Below are 13929 nucleotides of genomic sequence, written 5' to 3'. Positions count from 1 at the left end.
CGATGGCGAACCCAATGGCAGGCTCTTCGGTGGCGCTCGGGGCACCCTCCTAATCTCTTGAAGCTCGAAGAGCTCCGCAAATGTCTGCGAAGCTGATCTTCCAGGTTCATCCTCTAATACACTATCGGGAGGACTGTTGAGCAACTTGGCATACTTTCCGTCCTGTTGTTGTTGTTGCTGTTGTTGTTGTTGTTGCTGCTGCTGTTGATGATATTGATGATGATGATGATGGTGGTGGTGATGGTGATGGCCAGATTTTGTTTCGTCCAGACCAAGGTAGTTCGGATTACAGAAACCGAATTGGCCCTCTCGTATCGTCGACGAAGTGACAATCGGCCTGTGTGGCTTTGATCTCCTTCCAGACACCCAGTCATCTTCCGCGAGCGGATCACCCGGACTTCTTGCCTCGATACTCGCGTAATCTGATGTCGATTCTTCGCCTTCTTCAAGATCGGCGAATCGAACGGAGGCGGACGTAGGAATTTTCGTCGTCGTCGGAGTTTTTGGCGTTTGCAGAGCGGCTTCGTAAAGATGTGAGCTGTAACTTTCACCGCGAGTGGGCTGATAAGCTTGATGAATCGCTGCGAAATCTCTGTAACGAACGGATGTAAGAATCTTAATGTTTAATAAAAATGCATGTAATTATTTTATAAAGGCAATTACCGTCTTTCTTCTTGAACTTCAATCAGTCTCGACGTGGGCGGTTCCTTGCGCTCATCATTGTCACTATTTTCATCTGGATCAACAAAAACCAATCTAGCAGCCTCTACAGGCGTGAGAACAGGAGTTGGTAACGTCAAAGCACGAAAGTTTGGCACCGAAATAGGATCTCTGGTCATACCAGAAGTATTGTTAATATTGTTAACATCAACCGTCCTCGCCGTTCCTTCCGACGCTTTTTGTCTTCGGCGGGCCAGCGTGTTGGCGCTACGAGATTTAACCATTCCCGTGGAGGGCTCGACCACTTCGATATCCACTTGCTGAAAAGGATAATACGTGTTTGCCTGCATACAGGCCTAATTGGAAGATAAATGCGCATCTACTAACAATGAGAACGTATTTCGGGGATTTTACGTGGACACACATACCTCTTGAGGGCTTTCTTCATTATCGTCATGTCCACTGAGAACTGAATAACTGCACTTCGTCGGATGACTGAGCCTCGACAGATTTATTTGCGATAATTTTGAAATTTCCCTGAGAAAGCTGGGTCTGGCAGAGGGTGCCTCGTTTGGTGATATTCTATTGCTCGATAGCCTAGGCCTTTGGTTTCTTAGCCTCGGTTTTGAATTGTCTATACCTGTTCCGCGAATCAGCAATTCGGATACTGCGAGAGCAACGCTTTCAGCTCTTGGCTGCGGTTTCGGTCCTGGTACTGACAGCTTCTCCCAGGTTTCTGTACCTGTCAAAATATTTAAATATTTTACATCATGAAATATTTAAATAATAATTAAAAACAATTATTTTTAATATATATATATATACTTATTTATATTGCATGAATAAAGTATTTTTTATATCTACTTCCCTGGCCAGTTTATTAATTCAAGGGCATTTTAATAAGTAATTCATACTAAACAATTTTTTCGAAATTCTATTTTTCCATTATGTACATCCATTATGTACATTTTAAATGATATCAATAGAATTAAATAATTTCAACGGATATCTTCAAATTTGGTGTACATTATAATGTACACAGAGTCTGAAGGTTGATGCTTTATACATATACATAACGAGGTAAAACTTCTACATGTTTTAAAAACAATAAAATGATTTATGGAAATTATATAATATTATATATTTAAAACGTTTATACTATGATGATGTGGCACTGCATACCGAAATGAAATCTCCATAGCTCGTTTGTCGCCAAACCACTGCTCTCACCGCCAAAGATCAACATGCAACTTGGCAATCTACACGCTGCGTGGCCATGAAGAGGTCCGGGACCTGGTTTGTTCTTCAGCATGGACCACGAAGCGCTGTTGACGTCCCACCGCCAGCAATCGTTCCTTTCTTGAAGATCCGTCATTCCACCATAAATGTACATCGCATCACCGTGCAAAACCGCTGAATGCTTATGTCTTGCAGCTGGCCCGCTTTCGCTCGACGAAAGTAGATGCCAAGATTCAGTTTCTGTAATGTTAAACAAGTTCGAAGTCGCTATGCATATTATTGATCGAGTTATATACGAGGTACAAAGCGATGTTATACCGAAATGGAAAGACCAGAGTTCTGAGGAGCTTCCACGTAAGTCTTGATAACCGCCGTATATGAGCATTTGTCCGCGATGTACCAAAGCGGTGTGGCCTCTTCGACCTCTAGGAATCACGCAACCCCGTTGAGCTCTCACCTTTCTCCATATATTTGTCTGAAAATTATAATCATTCGTAATCAGATTAGTTAGTATTTTAATGTTAGTATTTTAATGTTTGAATTATTCCTCTCAAGGAATTGTTTTTCCAATTACAAACGAACTTGATTCCACATCTCTATTTTTACGAATACTCGTAAAGATGATATATAAGACCAATCTGCAACAAAAGGGATAAAGATCTCTAATTTGCAGCCCTCCAATTCTGCCATTTGAATAGTCTCGGCTTTAACTCTTGGGGCTGCGATAATCACCGTCACTGAATAGAGATGCGAAAATTATTCTCTCACTAGTTACAATGCGACTTCTGGTAAATATTTCATTCGTCTAAACGTATGCTTACAAAGTATATACTATAGTAAAACTTTGACTGCTTAAATATTCATTAAAGAAATATCTCTGTCTCTTTTCTTTTCCCTCTGTCATTACTACATAACGATATTTTTAAAACTTTTTTTATAATTTATATGTTAATAAAAATAAAATAGAAACGGTATTTTATCGTTTAACTATATAAAATTTAAAAATATGTATAAAATATTAAATTGTTTTGCAATATTTTATCTTATGCGAAAAATGTTTATTTATTCGTTTTAAACTGATATTGCAGGTGTAGTGTAGCAACATACGTAAAATTATTATAGATGAGAGGCATAGTCGGTATTCATTGGTGAATATTTGAGCTTGGTAACGCGCATTCGTAACTCGAGCTTTCATCCAGTCACGAAAAGCATGGCGGCTGGTTGAAAGAATGTACGCAATATGATATGCAAAGCCATAGGCAAAGTATTATAAAATCTTCGTATTATAAAATCTTCCTAACTGTAACGTGGATATATCAGAGAATATGTGCGTTTGAAATAGGATAAATAATTCGAAAAATACATATGGAATTCACATAAAAATGTTATTAGATGGTAAAACCTTCTCTGATTATGATCTTCTTCGCTTATTTGTATGTGTTGTACATATGGGATTATTATATTTAATTGTATATGATATTTAATTGTATAAGATTATGCATATGTAAAATTGGTAATATCTTTAGTATTCTGTCAAGTCTGTAATGTTGTACGATAGAGATATTTCATTTAAACAGTTCTGCATTATTTATGCGATACTATAAAAAGACTTAAAATTCTTAGTATTCATGTAAGAATATTCAAATATCGTTATATAGGTGGATAGTAGATTTATTTTTATCATGCCGTTACCTTGGAACAATTTCCATGAAAAGTGTGCCGCGGAAAAAAGCATTCTTCGCGTGTCCATTATATTTACACATATCGATGAAATCAATACGTTGCCTCCCCTCCTCGAAGAGATTTATCGCTTAGTCTAGCAGAAAATTTGAGCGTGCGTATCAACTGGCGTTTTAAAATCGCATTAGCCTTCTTCTTTCGAAATACCATGGTTCATGGAATTGCAACATGAACAAGTGGACTGTATAACTGTCCGGTGAATACACTCAAGAGGATCATTCCCTTCCTCGTAATGAGAATTATAACCGAGATGAGGACAATATATAAGTTTCCAGTATCAACTTCAGATTTACCCAAGAGATGATTAAGTAGCTTTAACCCATCTTTAGACGCGCGCTTTATGTAATTACTTTCGACACTCTTAGCTAGCAACGGCTACCTCTGTAGCTGTTCTTTCACATATACTCGTATCATAGGGATACAGAAATCAACGTACTTCGGGACAGACATTAGCAAGGTAAAAGACCTTGTGATTATCATTACACATCAAAAGTACTACCGGTGTCCGTTCCGCTCTTCAAGAGAGTTATGAATATATCTACTACTCTCGAGATATTTAGCCACGTTTATGAATACATATCTTGTCACATATTAAAATATCTGACGCTTTATTATATGAATTTTTGAAGAAAATTTATGAACCGTAAAAAAGATTCAAGTAAATATCAATTTTATTACGAATTATCGTAGCGTAAAATAGCCTTCGTTACTCTTGAATTCTAAAGAATTTTTTCGTAAATTACAATTGTAAAGGAAATGGAATGCTACACCATACGCGCCTTCTTTCACTTTCTATTCTGAAAACAAGGTAGAGTTTTAAGTACACAAAGGGAAAGTGAAAGAGACAGGGAGGTAAAGAAAGTAGGGAGAGAACAAACGCGCCGAGCAACCCCTCTGGCTTAGCCAATCAGGTTTGTCTGACGCATTCGTAACGCAGATTTCAATAATACACAGCGAACAGACAGAAACAGACAGAAAGGGCTACATTCGTATTTCCTCCACGGTCCAATGATTAAAAACAAATGGACCAAGAGTAACCATGGTAACTCAACCCAAAAAATCTCGGGATAAAATACGATAAAAAAAGAATTGATGTTCTTCCATCCAATACAATTTTGTTTTATCTAATAGAATATAACAAAATATTCTTCTCCATTTACAATTTGTAAAATTTGAAGCTTGTATTATTAGCATCAAGAAAAGGTTATATTTTAAAATAACAAAATATTTTATTGTGTGAATCCAATAATGTTATTTATTTAAAGAGGAATGAGGCAGCGAAAGCATAAGGCATATTCTTGCAAACAATGAAAACTACGTAAAAGAAATCGTCAGAATAATGCGGTAGATATAACCTACCGAGTGAAAGAGATAACCAATCATTGCTAACGAAGGAAAATTAGTGTGACTGAACATTTATCCGCCTCGTACTAAAGCGCATATCAAGTCATACAACGCAATTCAGTGCAAATTTGTAGATTTGTAGTAAAAGAATGTACAGGGATAAAATTAGACAATTTTATTTAATTATATTGATAGAATTAGAATATAAATTTATAGATGTACGGTTTCTTAAATAAAAAAAAATCAACATTTTAACTTTTCAATTTTTCCATTCTTAATAAAAGAAAATAATCTTTAGAACGAATTGATGACGCGTGATGTCTCGCATTCCACGTTTGATGCGGGCTTATTAATTTTTAATGCCTCGCACGTGAGTGGCGACTACCCTTGGGAGAATGAAGCCCTGCCTGGTTTCAAGGGTACGAATCGGAGAGAAAGCCTGTTAACACCAGCTGCTGCCAAAAACCACCTTCGACTTAAATTGCTCTTGAAGGCCCCACGAAAGATGTATCTCTGAATATTGTATGAAATTAGAGGGCACGTCAGCAAATATTAACACTGTCGCACAAGACAAGTGAATAAGAGTAAGACATAAAATTTTATAATATCGTAAATATATATCTATATCTTTAAAAAGCAGAGAGAGAAAGAGAGAATTGATTACACAATACGTACGCACGCACGCACGCATACACACACACACAAACATTTATAATATATCAATAAAATTAATAATGTGCTCACGTTTTTCCTTAAAATTAATTTTGTTATGTGTAATTAGCTTATTAAAATTACTAATTTTTAATAATTTTTAAATTTTTAACTTCTTAAGTATCTTTTGTTTACTTAAAAAATATATATATTTTCATTAGATTTTTTTTTTTTAAATTTTAAGCCCTCTTTCGCTCGATATTCCTTTATCACGAGATCTATCATAAATGGAAGTTATATAAAATTTAATTGATATATTGGAGATAGCGCTGGAGAAATCACATAAGTTTATTACATAGCCCATAATCATTTATTAGCTGGTAATTGCTTAGGATATTATCAAGTTGATATCTTGAAGTTACTGAGATCCAATACTGTAACTACATATATATCCTGGAGATCGATTGCAATCTAGTAGTATCTTCGAAAATGTAAGTGTGTGTGTGTGTGTGTGTGTGTATGTGTATGTGTGTAATGCCAGCTACTTGAACATACTATTCAATCGTAGAAAGATTATGCATTAAAGCATGTTGATACATTTTTGTCGTTCTCTTAATACGAATGAAGCATTATACAGGGTGTTTCCAAATTAAATGGCAAAACTTCGGGAGCGTGTAGAGGAGTAAAAAACTAAGAAAAAAAGTCCTATAGACATATGCTCCTTTTTGCTTTGTTTCGCAGGAAATCACGAAAAAAGAAAAAAATATATTTAATTTATTATTTTAATTATTTTATTTATAAACTTTTTAATGAAGATTTTGTTCGAAATGTGCACCTCTTGCAGCAATACAAGCATTGCATCTGTCAAACACGGCTCTTGTAGCAGCCAGGCACTGTTCTTGCGATATTCTGTTCGCTGCAGCTACGATACGATTTCTCAAATGTTGCTCTGATTGAATAGGCGAAGAATAAACTTCTTGCTTCAGAGTACCCCATGCATAGAAATCTAATGGCGTTAAGTCGGGCGAACGAGTTGCCCAATGTACTGCTCCTCCACGTCCAATCCATCGTTGTGGGAATTTTCTATCTAACCAGGTTCTAGCGACTCTGCTGTAATGAGCAGGGCATCCATCTAATTGAAACCACATTTCAGTACGTTGTTGTAATGGGATGTTTTCTAAATAGTCAGAAAATTCATTCTCCAAGAAATTTAGAAAACGGTCCCCATTTAATCTTGCAGGTAAAAAAAACATTTTTTTTCGATTTCTCTGAAACGGAGCAAAAACGAGCATATGTCTATAGGACTTTTTTTCTTAGTTTTTTACTCCTCTACACGCTCCCGAAGTTTTGCGATTTAATTTGGAAACACCCTGTATAGATATTCTTTTAACAATTGAGAACACAATACATTATATCAAAATCGAAAAATTAATTTCCAAACAGACAATATTCGACGTACTATAGTAAATTTATGAAATAGACTTCTGATGACTTGTAGATTTGATAAAAAAAAAATAAGATGATAATTAGTGCACTAGTTAAATTTATTTATTTAATTTCGGATATTTGTAACATGTTTCCGAGATATTTCCGCAAGAATATTATGCTTTATTTAAAATTATATATCAAGATTTCAATTGAATTCGTTATCAAGATTTAGTTAAGAACGACCCATGCGGTCTGATTAAATGAGACGACGGGCAGTCTTCGAATAGCCTTTGGGCAATCGCCATGGCTGTTCCGGTGATCAGAAGGAAGGTTTGCACCCTTCGATTTAGTAAACGAGACGGAGGGCAATATTGGACCACTACGTCAAAGTTGATTGACAATATCGCGCATGGATACCTTTCCCTTTCCCTTAAATTTGAGGTGTACCCGATATAGATTCAGATTATAATCTCGTATCAATTAAACAATGTAAATAAATAAAAAATTTAATACTAAAATATATAATTCTTCTATTATCTGATTATATTAAAATAATGTAGATAACCATTTAACTATATAAATGACGCACGTAATAAGCGTATGAGTTGCATATTACAAAATATTATTAAAATATTGTACATCTTTTGCTAAAAATAAAATTCTTTGTTAAATCGCGAATTAAAGTTACTATAACATCATAGTAGTAAGACTTCTTATATGGAAAAGGTAAATTATTAGGAAATGTTATTTTCGTAAGCTGAAATTGATCGAAGTCCGTAATAGATCAGTCCCGTTTACAAGAATTTACAAGAAGCAACATCAATTCCAAGCTTCGCTCATTTCACAAAATTGATTTTCCGCAAGCGAGACGTTTCCCTCGTAAACGGAAGAGGCCAACCACCCCGTCTTGCTCGGTTCGTGTCGCGCGTTATTATTCTCCCCAAGGAGTGCTTGGACAATGCGTGGAGTACAACAGGATAACAACGGTAGCTCGGTGAATTTCTACACATGCTCGATTCGCGAGTCACTATTGGCAGGATAAGCCTCGGTTGCCCTTGGCAGCTTGTATTGTCACCCGCTGCTAAAATCATCCCTCTGTGTCACCGCAGAGGCAAGGGAAAGTGACACGTTACCGCGTAAAACTCGTAACCGATGACGTTGCTATCGATTAAGCGACGTTTCTCGAGGGTGCGATTCTTTCGTCTCTCGCTCTCGCTGCTTTCTCGACGAAACTCCCCTCATCGTAGGGAAGATCATTAAGAGTTTTCTCAATGTAGTACGACGCTGGCTGTTGAGATCGTTATCAGAAGTGGGAAAACACTGATATTTATCTCCATAAAAGCTTAGCGTTCTAGGCGATATTATTCGCGCGACTTAATTCCTATTTTTATAAAAGCAATTGCATTCTACAATTATATTTTGCAAAGTATCACCTTGACGTTATAAACCCAGAGTGGTGTCTCCGTTCCCGCAGAGAAACCCAATTCGCCGCCGAAAACGTAGAGGCAATCCTTATACGCCACCGCGCTATGTTCCTGAAGAGCCGGCGGTCTTTCGCCGCCCGGATGCAATTCCTCCCACTTGCTTTCCGCTGAAAAAGAAACAAAGAAAAGCTTGTCACATAATCCGACATTCTTATCCTTTAGGTTATGTATGCAGTGCATTCCAGTATTATGGAAAGTGCACGTGTTACAAATGCACAAGAACGTAAGACATCGAGCTTTTCTAATGCACTCGTTGCATTTTCGTAATCGACTTTTATCCCAGCAGAATGTATTGTATCCAGCAGAATTCATATCCCTATATAGAGTTTATTTAAAAAATACAATCGTTTTTCAACGTGACAGGATAATTAAATTTTGTATATGCTTATTTTAATAATTGATATTGCAGGCATTTTATATTTTGTAACTTTTCACAATTAATAATATAGCTAAATATATTTTTTATATATGATAAGACGGAAATGGAGAGAAAATCTGAGACTTCGATCGTAATAGTAACAGTTTATGAAGAGAATATTAAAAATCTTTTGTATATCTATAGCTTTTTAATAAAACAGACGTTTGAGCGGCCTTCAAAACTATTGTGAAGAGGAAGCCAGAGCTCCCCTGGCGAAAGTATAAAAGATATAAAAGCGAGAAAAGCTCGCTCGAGTAGTGCATAAATTTACGTTTTTTATCGAGATATTATTCTGGTAGGTATCGGAAATATTCAGAGAGAGATATTGCTGCACGCGCCAATTATTATTTCTTTCTCTATTCGCGTATCGAATTGATTTTGTGCTTCTATTTGACATAATCTTATTCTTGTGTTTCAGACGATAGCTATCGTCGACACAAGAAGCTTTCTATTAGATTTTAACCTATTAAATTCGGATTTAAAATTAAATCTTTCTACTTCTTTATTTTACTATATTAAATTATTTTTGAAAAGAGTTTTATATTCTATTCTTTCATAAGCACGTCCTTCTCTATCATTTCACATCTTTCATATTGTGCCTTCTTTCATCTCACGACCCTCATTCTGTCCCTTCCATTTCGCATGCTCTGTATTCATCCGGAATCGCTTTGAGGGGAATGGTAATATCTATAAATAAATGAGAGGACAAAATATGTGTGATTCGTGAATGACATTTGTGCCGACATCATCTAATTTCGCAATATCTTCGAAAGTTTCAGCTTTTCCTCAGAACGTGCTCGAGAACAAAGAATTCAGGTAAGGACCGTAACGTGCCGACTGAAGCATCTTCGGTACTGCTAGAATGATACTAGATGCCCGACATTGATTACGTAGTACTACATGTGTCGTATCTCTTTTTGGTAGTGAAACGAACAATATTTCTCTTTGTCTAAAAGCATGTATTGCGAAATAGCAACGTGTTCAAGCACACAAGAAATTCGAACGGTGGATATAGTGGATATATGCTTTGTATAACAATTTAGCCATTAGAGCCACTTTTGCCTCTCTTTAAATATCTACAATATAAGCGGGAATATTGAAGGTTTTTGCGCAGAACTTTATATAAAGAAAGATTTACATTCTTTAAGAAAATGGCTACGTTCAGTAGAAAAACAGCTTTTCAATGATTGTAAGATTCATTAATGTGATTAGATTATATACCTTAGATCTAGTGAAGAACTAAGAACAAAAACAAATCATATTAAAGATTCGTACAACAGTTGCAAAGCTGCTTTTTCTGCTGAATGCAGTGTCAACAAGAATATAATTTTAAAATTAATTTTGATGTTTCTCTTTCTTCTCTATAATTTTTTTTTCTATCAATTAAATTTCTTTATAATTTTTGTCTCTCTCCAAGAATAATTACTTCTTTAATAATCCGAAAATAGAAGATGCAATAAAAACCGTTTTTCCAGCTGAAGTACCTACTCTTGTACCTATTCTTTGAGTTATCACAATATTTTTGCGGGATCAAGTAGAGCGACAAAGCTGGGCTTTTAAAACAGGGGGGTAGAGACAGCCGGGAACATTGTTTGCCCCAGGAAACGAAGCGCTACCCGCCAACCCTTTCGCTGCCGCTTCAATATTCACCCGACAAGCACACGACCGAACAATACCCTCTGATTAAGAGACCCGGTCGTGCAAGCACGAGCGAAGCGAATTCGCACTACATCGACTATACTTGACTTCATAAATCATCTCTCGATTGCTTCTTCTCGCGATTGCTTCAAAACGTCAACGTTTATTCTTTTAAATGATCTTACATAGCATCATAAGAACAAGCCAATCCTTGGTTTCGTTAATCAAAATATATAGAACATGGCAAAAAGAGTTATGATATGGGATTTTAATTGTTTAGAAGCGAGATAAGACGTTAACTCCCCCCTGTGTTAGGAATGAATGCGGATAAAAGCAGATGGAACATTTCAGGCGGAGGAAAATCTCTCCCTGTCATGTACATAAGCTACCGATTACGGTCGGTGGACGCAATTAATTTACGTATGTCTGATCTCCGTGGAAACACCACGTAATTGTGGAGTAGCATCCGCGGATTTAACTGATGTACGTAGGCTTTAATAATGGTGCATTATTGATCAGACTGAACCCCGTTCAAATTCCGTCGCGCACCCTCGTCCTATGGGGTGCGCCAGGAGATGCGATGGGGTGCGCTGGTCAGAAACGACGTTGATATTATATCGTGTACTTGGAGCCACTCGAAATACTACAGTATCACTTTCTCGAAAATTATTGGGATTTTCTATGTTCTCGAAGCAACGCATAATCATATTCTAATATTTAAAGCTGCAGTGATTAATGTAGTACGCACGATGGTGTACGAGCTGCCATACAAGCGCAAAAATTTAAAGACTCACCAAGGCTGTATCGCCAGAGGTCTTTAAGAGGTAGGTTTCCATTTCGACCCCCGAGAAGATATACGTGACCGGCAAGTAAGGTGGCACTATGCTTGCTCCTCGAAGGTGGTGCTGGTCCATTTTCAGTGCCAGCTGCGGTAACCGAGCTCCACATTTTCTTCCTGAAACAAAATACAGCAGAAATCATTTTATCGCATCCACTGTCAACGGAAGATCATTGTCAGAGAAAGGTTTATTACAGTAGCTAGCTTTATTAAAACATTGGTAACACGGTAGCCTTATCTCAAGCCAGGCGCTCAAAAGATTAAACAGCATCCTGATAAATATAGACAGTCTTGTAATAGCATTGGTTTCCCCTTGATCTTTCGTGATATCTTATTTTTCCGCTTTCTGAATGTTTCCTTCGTCCTCAGTACTGCCGAGAGAAGGAAGTCGCTCTCTCAGAAGCTGGAGATAAGATACATTCGCTCGGCTACTGCTTCTTATTTGTCTTGTATCTTCTCGTATATATGATATTTTTTTAGACATTAACGAATTTAGAGAACAAATAAATTAATTGCTATTTGTTTTTATCTTCGTGATGAGTATATTTTTTCTAGCTACTTTTTGACTATGATCTACTTAATGCTAATTAATATTTTGAAATATTCTTTGGTCTATTAATTAGTATAATTCTTTCTTCTGATTGATCAATTAAATGCCTCAAAGCATTTATATAATAATAAGTGAATCGCACCTTTTATTACTTCAATAATAATTTAATTAATTGTAAAAATTGACCTATATGACTTTCCGATATGAAATTTTATTGTCTAAATACGCATACAATTTTTAATAATCTAAGAGATGTGAGTTCTCGCAGAGAATGCATAATGCGAATTTAAATATTTACCGATTGAGACGGATGATTAATCGAAGCTGTCTAGGGAAAGTCCATTGATAAACATTATACAATAATACGTCGATTTTATGGAGCGATAAGTGGCAATTTTCAGCAAAATTTTCAGGAAATAAAATATTGATTGGATTCCGAGAAGAACTAGCATCAGGTGCAGCGATTTTTAGGTAGTCCCCTAAAAGCGAGGGGCTGCTACTGACCATCATTGGCTAGCTCGTATTCCCTTAGCGCGCGCTGTTGCATTAGTAACACATCTCGCACATCTGTTCCAAGATAATCTATTTTCGCATCCCTAGTTTCTTCACCCGATTTATCAACAACCTCCTCGAAAGCTTCAAGGAAATCTCGATGGGATTTTTAGCACATTCATACATAAAAAAAAATGCTACTCTTTATGTACATAATATTATATGTACATACTTTATATTTCCCAATGAATAATCAATTAAATAAAAGTGCATGTGCTTTTTCCCAAGTACATGTGTCTCGATATCTAACGATCGGTCCATCGCGCGTCAACCTATAAAATCCAATTACTCGAAGAAGCCGAGCTCGGCCTTCGACATTGGCCTTATGAGTTTTCATCCACGCCCATATCCGGCGCCGGTACTCGAAATTCAATTACGAGGCAGCTGTGAAATCGAGTTTCGGGTAAACGAATGCACCCTCACGCGTCCTGAACACGCATACGCAAATACACATCTCTTACGAGGTAGTACGTTTTGTGTGTGAGGTATAGACACCACAATACAATTGTCGATCTTTCTGCATTTAATTGTATCATTCAAACGAATCCATTTACCAGCGAAAGGATTAAGAGTTAATATACTTTATCAAGTGTAAGATAATATTAATGAGAACAGTATGGTCAATTAAAAAATCTTGTCAAATGGAATTTAGTATTTATCCTTTCTTTATGCACTCTTCTTCGATTCTACAGAAAAATGAGAAAACATTCATCATTTTCTATAAAATTTAAGATTCTACAGATTCGGAAAAAAATGCACAGAGAAAGAATAAATTTGAAATATACATACATTACAACGAGTTTTTCAATTGACCATGTTGTCGTTAACATTATCTTACTCTTGGTTTACTTTAAAAAAGCGAATCTTCTCTTTTTTTTATGAATAATCAAAGCTTACTTGCTTATATAAAGAAAAACAAATTTACGTAAATTCCTACAAATATTAAATAATTTAATTGATATCATTACAACTGTTAGATCTAGTCCTAAAAAATTGACTAATCACAGTCGAATGTGAGAAAAATAATCGACTATGATTGGTCAATTTCTTGTGATTTTACAGCTTATCTCTTAAAACAAGATTCTGGACTAGCTCTTATTATCAAAAATGCTTCTTTCATCGAAGCGTAATAAACGAAGATAAGAAGTGACTCGGATTATTTCAATTTTTATTGATACGTACGAATTTATTTTTATCTCGAATTTATTATTTCTCAACAAATCGGTGAGTTGTGCCATTTCTTTTCTGTAGTTTCCCGTCGAGATCTTGGATATGGAATGTATACGCGAAACACGCGATCACTGGTAAGGATTTTACAGCAGCTGCACACACATATCTTGAACTATATCGATGGATTCCATCGACTTCCGGGAGAGAGAATGGCGAG

General features: G+C 36.2%; 1 protein-coding gene across 1 annotated transcript in view; it reads right to left on the bottom strand.

The window, feature by feature from the left end:
• Positions 1–13929, bottom strand: part of LOC108727942 (uncharacterized) — a 34969-nt gene that overhangs the window by 18109 nt on the left and 2931 nt on the right. Inside the window, 7 exon segments of the mRNA XM_018456259.1 lie at positions 12–592; positions 664–980; positions 1089–1402; positions 1843–2139; positions 2218–2374; positions 8496–8653; positions 11397–11557. Coding sequence (XP_018311761.1) covers positions 12–592; positions 664–980; positions 1089–1402; positions 1843–2139; positions 2218–2374; positions 8496–8653; positions 11397–11550 — 1978 coding nt within the window. The 5' untranslated portion in view covers positions 11551–11557.

Source organism: Mycetomoellerius zeteki, unplaced genomic scaffold, assembly GCF_001594055.1.
Source record: "Mycetomoellerius zeteki isolate Tzet28-1 unplaced genomic scaffold, Tzet1.0 scaffold565, whole genome shotgun sequence".
NCBI classification, from domain to species: domain Eukaryota; kingdom Metazoa; phylum Arthropoda; class Insecta; order Hymenoptera; family Formicidae; genus Mycetomoellerius; species Mycetomoellerius zeteki.
Note: the sequence above shows the minus strand (reverse complement) of the source record. Positions and strands in the feature narration are given on the sequence as shown.